The sequence below is a fragment of the Diospyros lotus genome, chromosome 13 (genome assembly GCF_014633365.1).
Source record: "Diospyros lotus cultivar Yz01 chromosome 13, ASM1463336v1, whole genome shotgun sequence".
In the NCBI taxonomy this organism is placed as follows: domain Eukaryota; kingdom Viridiplantae; phylum Streptophyta; class Magnoliopsida; order Ericales; family Ebenaceae; genus Diospyros; species Diospyros lotus.
Window position 1 is genome coordinate 18,662,459 of NC_068350.1, and position 22,221 is coordinate 18,684,679.

At 38.5% G+C, this 22,221-nt stretch overlaps 2 protein-coding genes across 4 annotated transcripts in view; one reads left to right on the forward strand and one right to left on the reverse strand.

Annotated features, from left to right (window-relative positions):
- LOC127787935 (DNA-directed RNA polymerase III subunit 2) overlaps positions 1-22,221 on the forward strand; it is a 125,502-nt gene that overhangs the window by 98,026 nt on the left and 5,255 nt on the right. The gene's annotated exons all lie outside the window — the stretch shown is intronic.
- On the reverse strand, positions 10,324-14,040 carry LOC127787936 (uncharacterized). The gene is made up of 2 exons (XM_052316021.1): positions 12,142-14,040; positions 10,324-12,052 (listed from the first exon to the last, which is right to left on the reverse strand). The coding sequence occupies exons 1-2, from the start codon at positions 13,178-13,180 to the stop codon at positions 11,229-11,231; spliced, it is 1,863 nt and encodes a 620-aa protein (XP_052171981.1). The 5' UTR covers positions 13,181-14,040; the 3' UTR covers positions 10,324-11,228.

The window sequence follows — 22,221 nt, forward strand, 5'->3', positions numbered from 1 at the left end:
AGCGAATCGTCAGCTCCTAATACTAGCCTTGAAATTACACCAAGTAAGGACTCAACCACCAACTCCAATATACCTCAACCTCAGCCAGAATCCCTAGACTTGGACCTTCCAATTCCCATCTGAAAAGGTGTTAGAACTTGCACCAAACATCCATTAGCTTCTTATCTATCATACCACCGTGTATCGACTCATCATCAAAGCTTCCTAACATCATTAGATGCAATTGCTATTCCCAAATCAGTAGAAGAAGCTGTTAAAGATCATAATTGGAAAAAGGCCATGTTAGAAGAAATGGATGCTCTAGAGAAAAACCAAACCTGGGAGTTAGTTCCTAGATCAAGAGAAACAAAACCAGTGGGCTACAGATGGATTTTTAATGTCAAATACAAGGCCGATGGAACTCTTGCCCCGCCTAGTGGCCAAGGGTTATACTCAGTCTTATGGTATTGATTATTTAGAGACTTTTTCTCTTGTGGCCAGAATGACTACGGTAAGAATTCTAATAGCATTGGCAGCTAAATTTGGGTGGAAATTGCAACAATTCGATGTCAAAAATGCCTTCTTACACGGAGATTTAGAGGAAGAAGTTTTTATGGACATCCCTCCAGGTTTTACACATGCAGGAGATGGGAAGAATCAGGTTTGTAAACTCAAGAAAGCTCTATGTGGACTCAAACAGTCCCCTCGTGCATGGTTTGGAAGATTTTCAAAGGCCATGCTTTCTATGGGATACCACCAAAACCGAGGAGACCACACCCTATTTATCAAACATACAGGAAAAAAGGTAACAGTTTTACTTGTCTATGTGGATGATATTGTGGTGACAGGGAATGACACAATTGAACAAGTTCGTCTCAAACAAAATCTAGCTCGTGAATTTGAAATCAAAGATCTTGGCCAATTACGATACTTCTTAGGTATAGAAGTAGCACACTCAAAGGAATGTATTTTTCTATCACAACGAAAATATGTCTTTGATTTGCTTGATGAAACAGGGCTATTAAGCGGAAAAGGAGGAAGAATACCAGTTGATCCCAATATGAAATTACAAGCTAATAAGGGTGGTCAAGAAGTAGACAAAGGGAGATTTCAACGCTTGGTAGGGCGACTAATATATATATCACATACTAGGCCTAACATATCTTTTGTTGTCAGTCTAGTCAGCTAGTTCATGCATGATCCTAATGAAGAACATATGGCAGCAGTAAGGAAGATTCTATGCTATCTTAAAGCTATGCCTAGAAAATGGATCTTATTCACTCCAGGGACAGACTTAAAGCTTCAAGGCTATACAGATGTTGATTATGGTGGCTCTCTGGTTGACCGAAGATCTACAACTTGGTACTGTGTATTTCTAGGAGGAAATTTAATCTCTTGGAGGAGTAAAATGCAAGGAGTAGTGGCCAGATCCAGTGCCGAGGCAGAATTTAGAGCTATGGCTCTAGGTGTATGCGAACTCTTATGGGTAAAGATTATCCTAGAAGATTTAAAAATTTCGATACAAAAGCCTATTGAACTCTTGGGAGATAATCAATCAACTATAAGCATAGCCTACAATCCGGTGCAACATGAAAAAACCAAGCATATTGAAATTGATAGACATTTCCTAAAGGAAAAATTGGATAGTGGGCTATTGAAGATTTCATATATTCCTTCCAACCATCAAGTAGCCGATGTTCTTACAAAAGGTTTGCCAAATACCTAGTTTGAAGTCCTGATCAACAAGCTGGGTATGATTGATATCTACTTCCCAGCTTGAGGGGGAGTGTTGGAACAGGGATGCTATGGCCGAGAATCAAGAAAGAGATAAAGATAGAGATTAGTTTTTTATTTTGTTATCTATTGTATCTATTTTGTGTTTATCTTTGTGTTTTATCTATTTGTTGTTCATTTAAATTGATGCAATCTAGTCCTAAATATAAGGCAGATTATCTAGTCCTAAAAAGTAGGAATGTAATCTGGTTCTAAAACTTAGGAGAATTCTTAGGAACCTTCTTATATAAATTCTATTATTTACATCAATAAAATTATCAAGGAATACTGTTTCCTTTTTCCACAACAATAAAAACCCTAGATGGTGGGTAAAGAGATGTCAGAAGTTTTTTCAGTTCTACAACATAAAAGAGTCTCAAAAGTTTGACCTAGCTTCAGCCTACTTGAACGATGTAGCTAATGCATGGTTTCAAGGTTGGGCGAGGCTTAGAGAAGAATGTGTTTGGCAGGGCTTTGTGGAAAAATTTTGCGAGAGATTTGGGGACAAGAAAATGACTGATGTTATAGAAGAATTCAATAAGTTGAGATTGGTTGGAACAGTTTTGGAATATCAAACCAAGTTTGAAGAACTTAAATCACTAATTATCATTACCATCCCCTCTCTTTCGAAAGCATTTTTTTGTTTCGAGTTTTATAAGTGGCTTTAGTGAAGAACTTAGGCCAACATTGAAGATGTTGCACCCATTTGCACTCGGATAATAATACTTGGGAATTTTTACCAAATCTCCTAGCTCAATTTCCTCGAATTGCTCAATTTCTTTGATTTTCTTGAGGACAAGAAAATTTTGAAGGGAAGGGAAATCGTGACCTGAAGCATTAGGAGATAGCAGAAAGTAGCAATTGAAGTTTTAATTTATAGTTACAACTGTTAGCATAATCTGTTAATATAACCAAATAACTGCTATAGATGCCAAAATTGTTGTATATAACTGCTAACTGATGTAAATAACTGTTGTGAATAGCCATATATAAAGTTATGCCACTTAGATCTGAGATTATCAAGAAAATATATTGAAGTTCTGTCATTTTCTCTCTATCTATTCTCTATTTCCCTTTGTTATTCTCTCTATTTTCTCCCTAAATTCTCTCATTTCTCTCTATTCTCTGCTTCTCTCTGTTTTCTCCCTAGATTTTCTCATTTCTCCCCCTTTCTTCCTTCTTTCATGACTGTCAACCAGAAATCCTAGATTCAAAACCTAGGGTCCTGACAGTAATATGTTGTGTACTACAATAATTGGTCTCTGTTTTAAGAGCATTACTTCTCCCTTGTCAGCTATTTGTTCAATGTTGTAGTTGAAAAATGAAACTAAGAAATATTTGTGTTGCAAGAAGATGAATGATGAAGAATAGCTTATTTTTGTCTAGAACTAATATTTGTACTATTACTTCAAATAAGGAAAGATTACATCAAGATCAATAATAGAAAAATTACAAATCAATCAATTGAAGATGTAAATAACACTCTCCCTCAAGATGGTATGTAGATATTTTTTTATGCCCATCTATCGCACTAGAATGAAAAATTTTTAAGACCCTTAGTAAATATATTAGCAAACTGATGTTCAAATATTACGAAAGGTATGCATAGATGACAGTTGTCTAATTTCTCGATGAAGTGTTTGACAATCTCAAATGTGCTTTGTCCTCTCAACCTAAACTATGTTATTTGCAATATTGATCACAACCTTATTGTTACAGAATAGGATGAGAAGTTTATCTTTAATTGTCTTAAGTTTGTCATGATTTTCTTAAGCCATAAAAGTTCACAAACACCATGGGCCATTGCTCTAAATTCTGCTTTAGCACTTGATCTTGCTGCCACAGCTTGCTTCTTGTTTCTCCAAGTGCTGCCACTAATGAGCATGCAATAGGCTGTTGTAGATTTCCATTATTGGGACTATGCCAAGGCTTGCCACAATGGTGCCATTCCCAACTGATATTTGACTTTGGAGTTATCTGCCAAAGTCATCACTATGGAACCATGCCAAGGCACAATGGTGCCACCATAACATATAACCAAATGCTAACACCATGAAGGCATCAATTATTGAATTCATGTTCTCAATTTTTCTCAAACTTTAACTTGCCATATAATATGAAAAAATACACATTGAGAACATAAGATCCATGACCAAAACATTTCAAACATGCATGGGAATAATTTTCTGAAAAGTATACGTATTTCAAAAACCACTCACCTAGTCCTTGTGCTATTTAATTGCACAATAACTCCTTAACCTAAATCATTGTTACAAGTCTATGTCAATACGATTCTAACTTTGCAAAATATGGCCTAAAGGTAAATTTAAGGGCCTTTTTATCATTTTCAAAAGATTAAGTGACTTTTCCCATATTTTTTTGGAGACTTGAGGGATTTTATGTAATTTTTAGAAACTTCAGGGTTTGCTGTAATTTTCATAAAGTTGGGGGTTGTCTGTAATTTCCAGAAACTTGAGGGACTTCTGTACTATTTTCAAAACTTCAAGGTCTTTTTGTAGGGATCAAAGAGTGAATAACTTACAGCCTGTTTGGAACGAATGAATTCAGCAAAATTGTGGAATTCATTTCAATTCCAAATGTTTGTGTCCAGAAAGAAAAAAAATCTTCATTTCAATTCTAGGAATTCAATTCCATGAACTGAAGATAACTAAATTAAATTCCACCAAAACAGGTGAAATTTGCAAATGAATTTCACATTTTGTTCGTAAACAAATTTTGTGGATAAAAATGCCCCTTAACAACCTTTCTTTTTCCAAAATAGGTTATTATATCAAGGGTATCTTAGGAGTAAGGGAAAATGAAACTTCAATTCTGGATTTATTCCAAAATAAGTTTGTCGAATTCAATTGAATTTCATATTTTAAGTTGCCATAACAAACATGAGAATTCATTTGCAAATGAATTCTACATTTATAGATGAATTCCACATTTTAAAATCATTTATTCCGAACATAGTGTTAAGTTGCATTTGGATAGAGGAATTTCAAATGATGCCATTTCAAATTTTTTCATTTGAGATGCATTCAAATTTTGTCATTTCAAATGACACCTATGTAGCTGTCATTTCAAACGGTTCTATTTCTTGAGATGAAATTCAGGTTGAATTGGAGCTAAACCCAAATGCTTCCAACAACTATATATGCAAACAGTGGATTTGAAATTTCAGTTCCAAATGACCCTATCCAAACACAACATTAGATTCTTCTATGGGGTCCATCAATTGGTTATTTGAGTTGCCAAATTGAGCTTAAACAACCTCTTCTTATCTGATCATACACCAGCCCTTACCCACAACATTTTGATCAAGCCAACCCAAGCCTAAAAGATTTAACAAAAGGTTGTCAAGGTGTTGATTGGAGGCCAAAGAGCATCACTAGTGTCATTGAAGCTGGCCAAAGGCGTTGATGAGGGTTCTAAAATTCAACAGGGTAAACAGTAAAGAAAACAAGCAACGAAAAGGAGTTCTCACATAATTCGTCATGGACGATGCACCAATCAGTGTTCTTTCTCCTCTCCTTTTAACCTCCTTCACACCACAAGCAGCTTCAACACGAAGACTCCTTTCTTCACTTCCCCTTGCTCACTAATTGATTGCTTAATGCTTTGGTGGCTTCCTATGAATGGGTAAATGTAATCATCTTGTGAATTGATTTTCTGCCATAAATCCATCCTTGGACCTTCCCCAACTCCCATCTCTTGGTTTCCTCTTTTCTAGAGCCCCCAACTTCATGGTGCTGGTTCCTCTTCCAAATGTGAATGCTGCCTACTAATGAACCTTTTTTCCTATTGTTGAGAGTAAAAATGATAATTTAAAAGATAAAAGTTAACACTCTATCTAAAAGTTTAAGCTTTTAGATGAGGTGGTGGTTAACAATTTAACACTCATCTGTCATGTACCTAGACTACTAGACTATAATAAAGAGGATATTGTAAGGGCAAGATAGTAATTGGGGAGGTAGTAGGCGAAACAAGTTGTATGGCTTGTAACCGTTTGTGACGCCTACTTTTAGCTATAGAACTCTTTAAAAGCAAAGTCCCGACTCATTTGAAAGGCATCGAATAACATTTGAATTGCCTTTTCTCTCAATTTCCCTCTTAATATTTCTTTCTTTTCCTCTCCCTCTTCGTTCTTCATCCTTAATTCTTCAATTTCCTTCCCCCCATCTACAATTCCCCCTAATTCTCCTCTAAATAGATGAGAATTCCCTTGGTCAGATTGGTGATATGACAAATTGGTATCAGAGTTCCTTCTTGGCCAATGTTCCGGTGACCTTCTATTATGGCCGACGGTACTCGCATGAAGTAGATGGAAATGCAACTGCAACAAGTGCATGCTACAGTGATGGAGGTACAGCAGCGGATGGGATCCATGAATGATACAATTGGAGCTGTTGTGGATAAGAGGTTAGAGGTGGTGGCAGATTGGTTGCAAAGGGACATGCGCAACCAAATTCGCATGAAAATGCGAAAGCAAAGTAATATGGTTTGAGAACAAATGCAGCAATTTGTTACAACCCTCAGGTAGAACTCACCCTCAAAAGCTAGCTATTAAGGGGAGGGTACCCAAGAGGTTATAAACCCCACACCAGGAGATTGTCCCACATTGGAAGTTCAGGCTCCTGGTGTGGGGTTTATAACCTCTTGGGCACCCTCCCCTTAACAGCTAGCTTTTGAGGGTGAGTTCTACTCGAGAGTTGTAACAGTGGTATCAAAGCCGGCCCCATGATTCCCAGTGCAAGCGAGTGGCAATGGAGGTGACGTCGAAATTGCAGTGTTTGCCCGGGACTAGCAGTGGCTAGTGCACAACCTGCCGTCGTGGGCGCTGGGTTGCGGAGCGTGGTGGTATGTTATGGTCCACTGCTAGGTATAGAACTTGTCCCACATTGGAAGTTAATGCTCCTAGTGTGGGGTTTATAACCTCTTGGGCACCCTCCCCTTAATAGCTAGCTTTTGAGGGCAAGTTCTACCTAAGGGTTGTAACACAATTCATGTTGATGTTCTCGAACCAAGCTCAAGCACGAATATCCCCCGATTTTCCTCCTCGAGAACACTCGAATCCGATACTCCCAGGTATTGGAGTGAGCCAGCGAGTGGTAGGGTCTTTGGAATTGGGGGGTGATCCGATAGGTATGGGAGAAATTGGAGTAGAAAGGAGACAGAAGCTTCGACAAATGTTGGACATACACATTTCCCAGTACCGAAGTTGGAATTACTTGTTTTCGATGAAATGAAGCCATGATGGTGGATTAGAAGGTGTGGAAAATTGTTTAACATCCATTGGGTAGCTAATGACTAGAAAGTCACTCTAGCCGTCGCCTTCCTGAATGATGTGGGAGATATTTGGTTCCAAGGATAGTCGGGCATGAGAGGTGATTACAATTGGGAGGAATTCGCAAGGGGATTATGTGAAAGGTTTGGAGAAAGAAGAACAATGGATATCGTGGAATAATTTAATAAGCTGAAGCAGAGGCACGATGTAGGAGTATCAGCTCAGCTTTAAGGAGCTGAAATCATTAATGCTCAGTTGAAATCCATATATGACAGAGGAATATTTCGTATTGAGCTTCATCAGCAGTCTAAGTGATGATCTTAGGTCTATGGTGAAGATGATGAGGCCTCAAACAATACAGGAGGCTACGGAGGATGCCTTGCTACAGGAACTAACGGTTGAGGCTCTGCTAAGAAAACAGAGAACCCAAGGAAGAGGAGGTGTCTACGAAGTAAATTCCCCAAGAGGAAAGGTACAAGGGAAGGAGATAGTTAGATCCGAGATAAGATCTAAATCTCCAGCAAACCCTCCACCAGGGCAATAAGGAGTTAGGCAGTGGGAACACCAGAGGCCAGCAGGATTATGTTACTAGTGTGGAGATAAATACATTCCAGGACACTGGTGCAAGAGACAACTTCTCTTGTTGGAAGGGGGGAAGATTGACAAAGTTGCAGAAGGAGACACAATAGCCGTAACCAATGAGTTAGAAGAAGAAGACAATGGGGTTTTTTCGCTTCATGCAATTAAGGGAATGGCAGGCAACAAGATCATTAAGGTGGAGGGAAAGTCTCAAGATAGCATTCTCATGGTGTTGATTGATAGTGGGAGTACCCACAGTTTCATTGATGAGAGAATCACCAAGAAGTTGAATTGTGAACTATCCAATACTCAACCACTCTTGGTGACAGTTGCTAACGAAAGTAAGATCCTAAGCCGGTCGGCCTACTTGGGGTTTTGTTGGATGATGCAAGGGGAAGCCTTTATGGCTGATTTGAGATTGCTAAAACTTAGGGGGTGCCACATAGTTTTGGGGGTCGATTTGGATGAAAGAAATGAGCCTGATTAGTTTTGATTTCAACAAAATAGAGGTGACATTAGAGAAGGAAGGCCGGAGAGTAACCCTGCAAGGGAATGTGGAGAGTGGAATCTGTTAGATGATCAAGGGCAAGAAACTTTAGAAGTTGTTCAAGTACAAAATAGCCCAAGTAGCCCAACTATTCTTAATTGAGGCCCGCGAAGAAGAAGAAAACCAGGAGGGGCTAGGAGGACAATGCATGATGACTAACAGCAGTCAGAAACCATCGCCATGGCAGGTACATGAATTGGAATTGTTAGATATATTGCTGATTAAATTCCAGGACTTATTTGCAGAACTTAGGGCACTACCTCTTACCAGACCCTTTGATCATTCTATAAACCTTGAACCCAATTCAGCACCTATTAATATTAGATCCTATCGATACCCACCAAAACTCAAATTTGGAATTGAGAAAATGGTGAAAGATATGCTAGCCAATTTTATCATTAGACCCAGCAAGAGTCCTTTTGCATCACCTGTCCTTCTAGTTAAAAAGAAAGATGGCACCTGACACTTTTGCATTGATTACCGTCAGCTTAATACCATCACAATCAAAGATAAATTCCCCATCCCCATTATTGAAGATCTATTAGATGAACTTAGATACGCTACAATCTTTTCCAAACTTGACTTAAGGTCTGGTTATCATCAAATCCGGATGAATCCAAATGACGTCCAAAAGATGGCCTTTAAATCCCACCATGGCCACTATAAATTCACAGTCATGCACTTCGGATTGACCAATGCCCCAGCGACATTCCAAGCCTTAATGAACCACATATTTGAACCCTATCTCAGAAAGTTTGTGCTGGTGTTTTTTGATGATATTCTAATCTGTAGCCCTACATTTTCTAAACATCTAGACCACCTTAGGGCTGGATTCCAAGTCCTTCAATTCAATCAGCTATACATCAAAAGATCCAAATGTGCCTTTGCCCCACCTCAGATAGAGTACTTGGGGCATATTATTTTTAATGCTAGAGTTAGCACAGATCCAAAGAAAATAGCTACAATGACTACTTGGCCAAGACCCACTAGTGTCAAGGCCCTAAGAGGCTTCTTGGGTTTAATCGGATACTACAGACGTTTTGTGAGGAATTACAGAGTAATAAGCAAGCCCCTCATGGAATTGTTGAAGAAAGATGGGTTCAAGTGGGATGAGAAGGCTGACAGAGCTTTTGAACAGCTAAAGAAGGCTGTAAGTGAGGTCCCTATCTTAGGACTTCCTGATTTTAACAAGCTTTTTATTTTGGAGATAGATGCTAGTAGCACAAGGGTGGGAGCGATCCTAGTTCAAGATGGTCATCCATTAGCCTTTCTAAGTCAAGCATTAGCCCCAAGACACTAAGGCCTCAACATCTACGACAAAGAGTTACTAGCAATACTTATGCTAGTTGAGAAGTGGAGACACTACTTAGAAGGAGGACAATTTATAATTAAAACGGATCATGAGAGCCTTAAGTTCCTCCTTCAACAATGGCTGCATACACACCTCCAAAGAAAAGGGATGGTAAAGTTGATGGGTCTCAATTATGTGATCCAATTCAAAAAGGGAAAGGAAAACGTGGCAGTTGATGCCCTCTCACGATGCTTTGAAGAAGGATTAAATGCAGTCATCACTGCAGTGGTGCCGGACTAGTATCAAGAAGTGGCTGCTAGTTATGAAATGGGGAAGTGGATAAGACAACTAGTGGAACAACTGAGCATAGATGGAAACAACAGACCAAGGTATACTATGACTAACGGATTACTAAGACACCAAGGCCAGTTAGTGATGGGAGAGTGTGAACCACTAAGGAAGAGAATACTCCAAACTTTACATGAGTCGCCTATTGGGGGGCACTCGGGCATCCAGAATACCTACAGGAAGGTGAAGCAAGTATTCTATTGGCCTAACTTGAAGAAATTTGTCATGGAGTTTGTCCTCAGTGTTATTAAAGGCGCAAGGCGCACTAAGGCGCACAAGGGTCTTGGAGCCTGAGGCGCAAGGCGCAAGGCGAGGCGCGAGCCTGGTGGAACTAGGTGCAAATTAATAAAAAAAAAATAAAATAAATATATATATGTCCTAGTTAAAGAAAAATGTATAAAATAAGTCTTAACTTCTAATAATATTTTAACAAGCATGTTATAAAAAAAATAAAAAATTCAACATATGCTAACTACTAAGAGAAATAAATATTAAAACAAGTTACATACCTGTGAATTCCAGCACAACAAATCCAAACATATTTCAGCAACCAAAATATATAAGTATCACAGAAGTTAAAAATATTTGTAAGAAAAGTCTTTAACTAAAATTAGATTAAATTCACAAGAGGTTTGTAGATCTTAAATCCTAATTAAGATTAGATAATCTAAAAATCATCCTCGTTGTCAACATCAAGATCTAACATTTCCATATTCCCATCATCAGAAACATCATCTCCAATATCCTCTTCTTCCATTTCATATCTCTCTTCCTCTTCATCTTCATCAGGTTCAATTGGAGCATTTGAAGTAGTAGCGCTTCTTCTACTCTTTGTCAAATTTAGAGTTGGAGCATTTGATCTAGTTGCATAGTGAGCTTTTTCAACACTGGAAGCTCTAGAAACATCAGCCCATGTTAAATCATCGCCCTCATGTACAAGTTCATTATCTGAATCATCAAGTTGGTCAATTGTCCCAAGCAACCACTCATTACTTTCATCAATTTCATCCAAGGAAATGGGATCTATTGATTTACGTAAATTGAAGCGATGTCTCAAAGCTCTATTATACTTCACAAATACCAAATCATTAAGACGTTGTTGCTCTAATCGATTTCTCTTTTTGTTATGAAGCTTCCATTATAATTAAATTAGAATTAGAGTAAGTTAAAAGATATAAGAAATCATCTAGTTAATACTTAATACTTAATATTACTAATAAGATTGAAATGCTTACATGCTCAAAGATACTCCAATTTCTTTCACAACCTAAAGAGCTACAAGTGAGACTACAAATCTTCATGGCAAACTTTTGCAAATTAGGGGTTCCAGTACCAAATTGAGACCACCATTCAACTGAGAAAAACACATACAAATTAGCAATTAAAACTATAGATTATTGATCTAATCTAAATTAGATAATTTAGAAAACCGTGTTACCTAGTGATAATTGATTCCTTCCTCTAATACATATTTGTTTGCCAAATAACCCTTCAGAATTCTTATAAAAGCTCAACTCCTTCGAAAGTTTGTCTTGCACTTCTGCAGTGGGAAGCAGCCTCTCTATGCAAGCATACAACCCTTCAATAACCTCGTTGTCTTCTCTAATACTTTCATTTGAGTAAAAAAATTCTGGATTCAAATAATATCCAACTGCATGTAAAGGACGATGCAACTGAACATTCCATCTCTCATCAATGATTTCAAATATTTTCTCATATTTTCTCTCATCATCAAAAGATTTTGCAATGGCTTCTTTTGCCCTATCCATAGCCTCATAAATATAAGGCATAGCAGGTTTGTCCTCATTATCCACCACTCTAAGCACCTTGACAAGAGGCTCAGACACCTTGAGAGCAAAAAGAATATTTTTCCAAAATGATTCCTGGAGCACTGTTTGAGCTGCTTGCTTACCTCGTGTTTCCTTTGCAAATCTAGAGTTAGTCCACTCTTCTGAAGTGAACATCTTCCTCAAATTAGCTTTTTGTTTATGAAATCTTGAAAGGGTGAGGAAAGCTGTGGCAAACCTTGTTTTTCCAGGTCTTAGCATCTCTCTTTTTTGTGTAAATGATCTCATCATATTTAATACTTGTGTAAAGCTATATAGGTACCCATTGACTGAACATGCCTTCTGAAATGTGCTCTTAAGTCTAGGAATTTTAAAAATGTCCTCCAACATCAAGTCCAAACAATGGGCAGCACACGGCGTCCAATACAAATTCTTGTGCTTAGTCATTAAGAACTCTCCTGCAAGACATTAATTCAAGGAAAAAAATCATCCTTAATTTCAGTAAAAGTTAAAAAGAAAAAAATAAATTAGTAAAAGTAAAACTTACCAGCTAGAACATTAGCTGAAGCATTATCAGTTACAACTTGAACAACATTTGTTTCTCCTATGTCCTCCACGAATCGGTCAAGCAATTGATAAAGTTTCATTCCATCTTTAGCATAGGAAGATGTATCAATAGATTCAATAAACACACTCCCTTTTGGACTATTTACCAAAAAGTTGAGCAAAGACCTATCTCGCTTATCTTTCCAACCATCACACATGATTGTACATCCATATCTTGCCCATTCCTCCCTATGACTCTTCATAATTTCTTTTGTGTGTTCCACCTCCTTCTTAAGATAAGGTACTCTAACCTCATGAAAACTTGGGGGTTTCATTCCCGGACCAACTCGCCCAATAGCCTCCATCATTGGCTTAAAACTAGGGTAATTGACTGCATTAAATGGTATACCAGCTTCATACATCCATCTACTGAACCAAACACATGCATTCTCTCTCAACTCTTTGTTGACATGACTTTCTATTGTAGTTTGCTTTCCTTTTGCATCCTTTTGATTACTCACTTTAGGTTTAGTAGATAAAAACAAATCAAGAGGCCCTTTTTGCTGTTGCCTTTGTTTTTTTTGTTGCATAGATGATGCTTGTCCTTGCATAGGCCTTTTACCACGGTTTTGGAAGGCCCCTACGTCCATTTCATCGACATCATCTCCTAGTGTGTCTATATCATCAAAATCTGGCATATCATCAAAGTCATTCTTCCTTTTCTTTTTTGACATAAACTCTATAATTTCGTCTCTAACATGAGGAGGACATTTTGAACAAATTTCAACATTCCTATAACCTCCAGCAAGGTGTTGTTTGGCTCGGTATACACCTCCTTTAGTTAATTTCCCACAAAAATTACATTTGAAAGTGTTAAGGTCTTTGGGATTTACCAAACTATGATATTTCCATGCTGGATCTTTTCTTCTACCAGCAGAGCTACTATCAAGATTAGGATCAATAGTGTTGGATGACATTTTAAATTTTTGATTCCTGCAAGATTCACAACTTGTCAACAACAATACCACTCTAAAGACCATCTTAAGAAAAAAAAAAAAAAATACCGCAAAGGGTCATTTGTCATTGCAGCTATGCAGCTCATGGGGCTGATTGCTGATGCAGTTGACCACTGTTCTATTTATGAACAGTATTGAATTGGCATAATTGCTAAGGCCTAAGGGTCATTGGAGCCATGCAACTCATGCTAGTAAGAGATGTTGACCACTATTTTATTTATAGAATAGTAATAAACTGTTAGGAGTAATAAAATAACTCCTCCAAGAACAAACAAATATCCAACAACAATAAGAAATCAATAGTTGCTGGCAGCTGGCTTAAGGGTCATTGGAGCCATGCAACTCATAGTACTAAGAGTTGTTGACCACTATTCTTTTTATAGAATAGTAATAAACTGTTTGGAGTAATAAAATAACTCCTCCAAGAACAAACAAATATCCAACAACAATAAGAAATCAACAGTTGCTGGCAGCTAGCTTGCTGCCTTTTTTGTTGAAACTTGTAACTCAAAACTAGAAAAAAAATAAAGAGAGGAAACAACAATGAACATACCTGGAAACCGTTGAAGAAGGGAGAGGAGAGCCGAGAAGGTAGATGATGCAGTAGGTTATAGCTATGCTGTCGTTTCAGCTTTGAAGAAGAGAAAGGAGAGTCGAGAAGGGAGATAAGTTGTGAAGTGAAGCTGTGTTGTCCGTTTGAAGAGAGCAAGAAAAGCCGAGATGGGTGTTGTCCGTTTGAAGAGGGAGAGGAGAGCCAAGAAGGGTGGTTGTGCAGCCGGTCCTATCTGTTTGAATAGGGAGAGGAGAGCCGAGCGAGAAGGGAGGGTTGTGCTGTTGCAGCCGTCCGTTTGAAGAGGGAGAGGAAAGCCGAGAAGGAGGAGGAGTTCTGGTTGTCTTATTGCTGTGCCGTGACTGCCGTGGAGAGGATAGTCGAGAATTGCCAAGAAGGGAGAGGAGAGGACAAGTGCAAACTTGACTTTTGAGATTTCTTCTATCATAAGTCTCTTTGAATTCAGCTTTTCAAAATATCTTGCTTTCTTTTATTTAGGTTTAATTTGAATTAGGATTATATTTGATTAAATATAGCAAGAAATACTAAAATTAAACTACATTAAACTGAAATTCAATTAAAACCAACCAGGCGCAGCCTTGGCACGCCTAAGCCCAAGGCTGCGCCTGAGGGCTTGGATGCGCCCAGTCGCACCTGGGCAGATGTTGCACGCCTAGTTTGGTTCTAGGCGCCAGGCTTGCGCCTGGTATCAAGGCGCGCCTAGGCGCGCCTTTAATAACACTGTTTGTCCTTAATTGTGATATATGCAAACAGTGCAAACATAAAACTATTGCATGCCCTGGACTCCTACAGCCCCTTGGAGTACCCGCTCAAGCATGGGCTGACATTACCATGGACTTTGTAGAGGGATTACCAAGGTTTGAAGGTAAGGATTGTATTTTTAGTGGTGGATCGACTCATAAAATTCAGTCATTTCTTAGGCCTTTCTCATCCATTTTCTGCCTAAGAAGTAGCCAGACTCTTTGTGGATAAAGTGGTTAGTTTACATGGAGTGCCACAGTCCATTATATCCGATAGAGATAAGGTGTTCACTAGTCTTTTTTGGCAAACACTTATGAAATTCACATGTGTACGACCTACCATCCAAAACCGGATGGCCAATCAAAAGGAGTTAACCAATGCTTAGAAATATACTTGAGATGTTTATGTTTCTTAAGGCCCAAGGAATGGGACAAATGGCTTGCATTGGCCCAATGGTGGTATAACTCAAGCCACCATAGCTCTATCAACATAACCTATCTTGTAGCATTGTATGGATACAAACCTAACTTGCTACTGGCAGTCAAGGGACCTATTATAATGGCAGCAGTGGATGATTGCCTACACCATCGACAGCACAACCTGCAGGCTCTCAAAACTAAGCTAGTCAAAGCTCAAAATCGAATGAAACAATTGGCAAATCGAAGATGAACTGATAGGGAGTTTGAACAAGGAGAATAGGTGTACTTGAAACTCAATCCTACTCACCTCAAGTCACTATCAAGGCAACTGGTTTCCAAGCTGAGCCCTATCCAATCATTTCTAGGGTAGCGAAGGTTGCCTACAAGCTACAGCTACCAAATGGAACACATATACACCCAGTGTTCCATGTCTCATTACTCAAAAAATCTATCGAAAATAATGTGACAAGCCAAGCCCTGCCCCCTATGACAGAAGACGAAGAACCTGCAATAGTCCTAATAGCCATCTTGGATAACCAGATCCTCTATCAACAAGGAATCCCCTTAACCAAAGTGTTGGTGCAGTGGTCAACCCTTCATCCGGATAACAACACCTAGGAGTATCTTCCAGATCTCCTCAGGTAGTTCCCGAGCTCGGCCAACCTATTGCCTATTTCTTGAGGACAAGAAATCTTTCAAAGGGGGGGGGGGATAATTGTCATGTACCTAGACTACTAGATTGTAATAAGGAGGATATTGTAAGGGCAAGATAGTAATTGGGGAGGTAGTAGGCAAAACAAGTTGTATGGCTTGTAATCATTTGTGGCGCCTATTTTTAGCCATGGAACTCTTTAAAAGCCGAGTCCTAACTCATTTGAAAGGCATCAAATAACATTTGAATTGCCTTTTCTCTCAATTTCCCTCTTAATTTCTCTCTCTTTCCCTCTCCCTCTTCGTTCTTCATCCTTAATTCTTCAATTCCCTTCCCCCATCAATAATTCCCGTCTAATTCTCCTCTAAATAGACAAGAATTCCTTCGGTCAGATCGGTGATTTGACACCATCATATGGGGTGAGAAAAAACCAACAATGAGAATGAAAGGGTGCAAGAGATCTGATAAGACAAAGTTAGAAATTGGATGTTGAGTATAAGATCGAATTCCTTTTCTAAGAGCAATAGAAATATCCAAATCATCAATAGGAGATATAGAAGATGGAATGATATATCTACTGGCTACTACATGATGGAGTATAAGATTGTGTTTAAGCAAGGCTTGAGGATACGATTGACTAGGTAGAGTATTATTGATGGTCTACTTGCATTAAGCATATCTTACCATATCATCTTTCTCTAGTCAAACAGGGGTCACATGGTGTGTTCCGCTATAATCTCCAAGCATGATATCTTGTGTTGTATTATTTTATTGGTTTTGCTCCTCCTTGCCAACAACCACCACCCTACTTATACAAGTTTCTATGCTATCTAATCCTAGAATTTAGGAGCTAATATACAACAAAAAACTAAGATAAGAAAACTTTTATCTTCTCCTATTATTTTTCCTAGATTTTAGGAACTTATCTAGCTGCTTCTTGATCTTCTTTCTTTGAACTGCTGAAGTCTTATCTGTTGTATCAGCCTCTTATTTGTTTCCCATGACTTCTTCATAGGCTAGGACTCTCTCCAACACCCCCCCTCAAGCTAAGGAATATATATCTCTCATTCCTAGCTTGTTAATGAGAGTTTCAAAACCTGGTTTAGCCATGGATTTAGTTAATATATCTGCCTCTTGGTCTGCAGTGGGAACATAGGTAAGTTTTATACCTCCATCTTTTATTTCTCTTTGGATGAAGTGTCAATCAATCCTGATATGTTTCATTCTATCATGCTGTGCAAGGTTGTTAACAATGCTTATAGCTGACTTGCTATCACTGTAGAGCCGTGTTGGTTTAGTTAGTGGCATTTGTAAATCTTCCATCAATCTTGCCACCCAAATTAATTCACAAACTCCTTGGGCAATCGCCCTAAATTCTGCTTCAGCACTGCTTCTTGCTACAACAGACTGTTTTTTACTTCTCCACATGACTAAGTTACCCCATAGCTTTGTACAAAAACTTGATGTAGACCGACTGTTAACCACAGACCCTACCCAATCTGCATCAGAAAATTCTTTTGCCCCTTTTTCATCAGTCTTTCTAAACAACAGTCTCTTACCTGGTGTGCCCTTTAGGTATCCCAGAATGTGATATACGACTTTCAAATGTTGTTGAGTTGGGGCATGCATAAATTTACTTATGATGCTCACCGAATAGGCTATATCTGGACGTGTTAAAGACAGATAAATCAATCTCCCAACTAACATTTGATACCTCTCTTTGTCTACTGGTGGATCATCATCCTTCTTCATATACTTCCAATTCCTCTCAAGTGGAGTTTGTCTTGGTTTGCATGCAAGTATTCATGTATCTTTTAGAAGATCAAGAGTATATTTTCATTGAGATATGAGAATACCTTCTTTACTTCTTGCTACTTCCATTCCCAAAAAATACTTCATATTTCCCAAGTCTTTTACCACAAACTCTTCTTTCAATCTTCGTTTAAGAGCTGCAATTTCATTGGCATCATCCCCTGTAACAATTATATCATCCACGTACACAATCAATATGCACCTTTTTCCATTTGAGTGTTTAATAAATAGAGTATGATCAGCCTCACCTTGCTTGTAACCAAATTTTGTTAAGGTTGAGCTAAACCTTTTAAACCATGCTCTAGAGGATTGTTTCAAACCGTAGAGAGATTTGTGTAGTTTGCATACCTTCCCAATTCTTTTTTTGTTTTCAAATTCAATTGGAATCTTCATATATACCTCTTCTTCCAGCTCTCCATTTAGAAAAGCATTCTTGATGTCGAACTGAAATAGCTCCCAATCTAAATTAACAACAATGGATCGAAGTACTCTAATGGAATTTAACTTTGCAACTGGAGCAAACGTCTCTTCATAATCTATTCAATAGGTTTGAGAGTACCCTTGGGCTACCAACCTGGCTTTATACCGATTTATACTCCCATCTGATTTATATTTAACAATAAATACCCATTTGTAGCCTACAACCTTTTTATTCTTCGATCTGTCCACCAGTTCCCATGTATTGTCGCTGTCCAAAGCCTTCATTTCTTCCATCACAGCATTCTTCCAGTTTGTATCACCCAAAGCTTCATGTACATTGCTGGGAATGGAAGCTTCATCCATAGTTACAGTGAATGCCCTAAACTGTGGGGATAATTTAGAATAATTTAGATAATTCGGTATGGGATATTTCACACAGGATCTTACTCCTTTTTTGACTGCAATAGGTAAATCCAAATCACCTTTAGCTGCTACACCGTTTTCCTCATTTTTTGGACCAATCTCAGGTTCCAACAACTGGCTGATTTGAGCAGGATTTTTCAGCTTTCTTGAGTACACTTTAAGTTGTTTTTTTGAACTCAATTCTTCCCTTAGGTCAGTCTCCCCTAGTTCATCCCCTAGTTCATCTGGACTGTGATCAAATTTTGGGCTTGTAGCAGCTGATGGTTGGATATTGCTAGGTTCAATCGTTGCAGGCTGTAAACAAATAGCTGCAGGATCATCACCAATAGTAGTGGGAGATATAGGCAATGTAATAGGCATCGAAATTGTGGGATCCCAAGGACTTTCTTCCACTTGTGATGCAGTACCGGTGTGATAAAAGACTGTTTCATCAAATATTACATCACAAGAAACAAAGAATTTTTGTGATGTAGGACAATAACATTTATATCCTTTTTGGGTAGGAGAGTAACCAATGAAAATACACTTGAATGACTTTGGTTCTAGTTTGTGACGATTTGGGCTGGTTTGATAGACATAGACCACACATCCAAACACCTTTGGGGTAAGAGTATTGAGAATCCGAACATAAGGAAAGGTAGTCATCAAGTTGTTCAAGGGTGTTTGGTATTTTAGAACTTTGGTTGGGAGCCTATTAATCAAGTAAATGGCTGTTAGAATTGCCTCCCCCCAATACCTATTAGGAGTGGAGCTTGTGAACATCAAGGACCTAGCCACTTCAAGTAAATGACAGTTTTTTCTCTTAGCTACCCCATTTTGTTGGAGAGTGTAGGGGCATGTGCTTTGATGAAATATTTCATTTGTAGTGAGATATTGGGTAAATGGGTAAGAGAAATATTCTCAGCCATTATCAGTCCTAAGGATGCAAATAAAGGACTGAAATACGTTTAGAACAAGCTTATGAAAATTCTGAAAGATAGCACATACCTCAAATTTTTCTTTCATTAGATATGCCCAACATACCCTAGTGTGATCATCAATGAACGTCACAAACCATCTGGTAACATTCAAGTTTGAAACCCTAGTTGGACCCCATATATCACTATGGATCAAATGAAATGGTTTGGGAGGATATATGCCTTTTGAGAATAGGAACTGTGAGTTTGTTTGGCAAGAATGCAATGGTCACACTTGAGCTCCAAATTAGCTTTATTGATGAATAAATCGAGAAACAAATGTTTCAAATACTGAAAACTAGAATGATCAAGACGTTTATCCCATAACAAAATTTTTGAATTCAAACTAACCGAAAAGGAAAAACTATGAGTCAATTGACTAAGAAAAGCCTTGTTGTCTAATACCCAATAGAGCCCATCATTCTCCTCAGCACTGCCAATCATCTTTCCCGTGGACCGATCCTGAAAAACACAATGTGAGGAAGAGAATGTCATGGTGCAATTCAGGTCATTAGTGAGTTTACTCACAGATAACAAGCTACACTTTAAATTTGGCACATATAAGACAGATTTAAGTACTAAACCAGCCACACACACTTTTTCTTTTCCCTTAACTAAAGATATTGTTCCATCTGCCATTAACACAGTTAGATCCCTATTTTCCAATTGAAAATTTTCAAATATAGCCATGGATCCGATCATATGATCGGATGCTCCTATATCCACAACCCAACTGATGTTGCTTATCCTCCTAGTAGTTAAGGAAAAAACTGAGTTATCTCTTTGGGTCAAGGATGGTGCTGGAGTAGTTGCTGCTGGTCCATCTAATTCCTTTGGAATATGTGCATCATTCAGTAATTTCTGCAAGAAATCTACATGATCTGCTGTTAGATTCAATCCCATACCTCTTTCGTTGTTAGGAGCACTTGCAATTGCAGGCATACTTGTAGCTGTATAGGCTGATCTTTCCTTCTCCTTCTCCTTCTTGTTTCTTAGTTGCCAATTCGGTGGCTTTCCATGAAGTTTCCAGCAACTGCTTTTTGTGTGGTAGGGCTTATTACAGTGTTCACACCACTGTTTAGCCTTCAGATTTTCTTCTTTTTTTGTTGCTGCAAGGGAAGATCCAGTGTTGGGTTCAGCTGAAACAAGCATGACTCTCCTTCTGCTCTCCTCACGTCTAACTTCCACGAATGCTTTTCTAAGTGTTGGTAGTGGCTTGATGCCTAAGAGGCATCCCCGAACCTCATCCAAGTCTGAATTGAGGCCTTGAAGAAAGTCGAAAACTCGCTCTTTTTCCTGCATCTTATTATATTTCTGGCTGTCACTTGAGCATTCCCACTTTGGGTCATAGTACAAATCCATCTCTTGCCACAGTTCTACTAAATTGTTGTAGTATTCAGTAACAGAGAGTCCACTTTGTTTTGTAGTCCGAATGGCTGCTCTAATCTTGAAACATTGAGCAGTATTCTCAAGATCGAAATATAGCTCATGGACTGCATCCCATACTTTTTGCAGTCTTGTAAAACAAATAGGTTCGGCCTATCTTTGCTTCCAACGAGTTGATTAGCCACGCCATGAGAATAGAGTTTTCTACTTCCCATCGCTGGTAATCCCTGGACTCTTCTTGAGCTGTTGGGACGGTCCCAGAGAGGTAGCCGAATTTTCCTTTGCCCTTAATCACCAAAGCCACGGACTAAGACCATTCCCGGAAATTCCTGCCGTTGAACTTGTGCTGTGTGATTTGCAGAGTTTGGCTATCCATGGAGAGGGTGCTGGCTGGAATAACAGTAGGTTGCATGCTCGACTGTTGGGACACTGATCCGAGAGAAGATTCCTCAGTCGCTAGAATGGCTACTAAATTAGGGCTAGCCATCTTGATCGAGATACTCAGCTATGAAAACCGAGCTCTGATACCATGAACAGATTTGGTCCCTAGATTAGGGAACCCGAATTCAAGTCGAGTTTAGATCAAAGAACTCGCTTACTTTGATTCAATAGATAGGAAACCTACTTATACAAGTTTCTATGCTATCTAATCCTAGAATTTAGGAGCTAATATACAACAGAAAATAAGATAAGAAAACTTCTATCTTCTCTTATTATTTTTCCTAGATTTTAGGAACTTATCTAGCTGCTTCTTTATCTTCTTTCTTTGAACTGCTGGAGGCTTATCACTGTATCAGCCTCTTATCTGCTTCCCGTGACTTCTTCATAGGCTAGGACTCTCTCCAATAGTTTAAGCTGAAATTTTCAAAATATTCCATGTAGAATCTAGTAGTAGATAACCTTGAGCATTTTGTGCGTGCATAGAGTTGATAAGCCAGGCCATAATTAGTGAGTTATCAAAATCCTACCAATTATTGGTTGGGTCATCAGTGTCTAGTTGGTGTTCTGGCCAGAGATTTGCTGATATAGCCCTTGAGCCTTGATAACTAACAAACTTGAACATGACTTGGGAAGATAATTGCTACCTCCAATTTCACATGGCTAATCCAGAGAATTGGATACCTCTAGGAGTGTTAGCTCTAAGCCCGCTACTCCCAGTGCTGGAGGTTGTATGTTTCCCACTAGAACTGAGTTCAGACATTTTTGCACCCACAGGTTCAAACTAGAGAGTATAGCCAATTGTGGGATCAAGAGTTCAAATGCAACTCATGTAGATCCAGAAAGGCTCAAAGAAGAGTCACACCTAGAAGGAAAAACAGAGTTTAGACCAAGAAGGAAGAGGAATTCTCAGGTTGTGAAGTTGCGACATTTTTTTTTTTTTAAGCAATCATATAAACTTCAATCAGCTGTCCTCAAGGCATGTAATAGATGTGAGGCTCTTTATCATGACTCATGAGCAACCGACACCACTAGGCTTTATAGTGTCAGATTAAAGAAAAAAAAAAAAGAAAGCAACAATTTGTGTGTAGAGGAATAATGACTAATAGCCTTCAATCCAGCAATAGGACAGCCAAACTTAGTTACATAAAAGAAAAGAAATGTATAACCGCTTTGATACCAACTAGAAAAGTGAAATTAATTAAAATTTGTAGAAAAGTTGGAAGAAGAATGATGATGAAAGGATT

Coding starts and splice junctions, on each gene's coding strand:
- LOC127787936 (XM_052316021.1), bottom strand. CDS start 13,180: ATGGTCTTTAGAGTGGTATTGTTGTTGACAAGTTGTGAATCTTGCAGG. Junction 12,053..12,141: donor TTCAGCTAATGTTCTAGCTG/GTAAGTTTTACT, acceptor AATGTCTTGCAG/GAGAGTTCTTAATGACTAAG.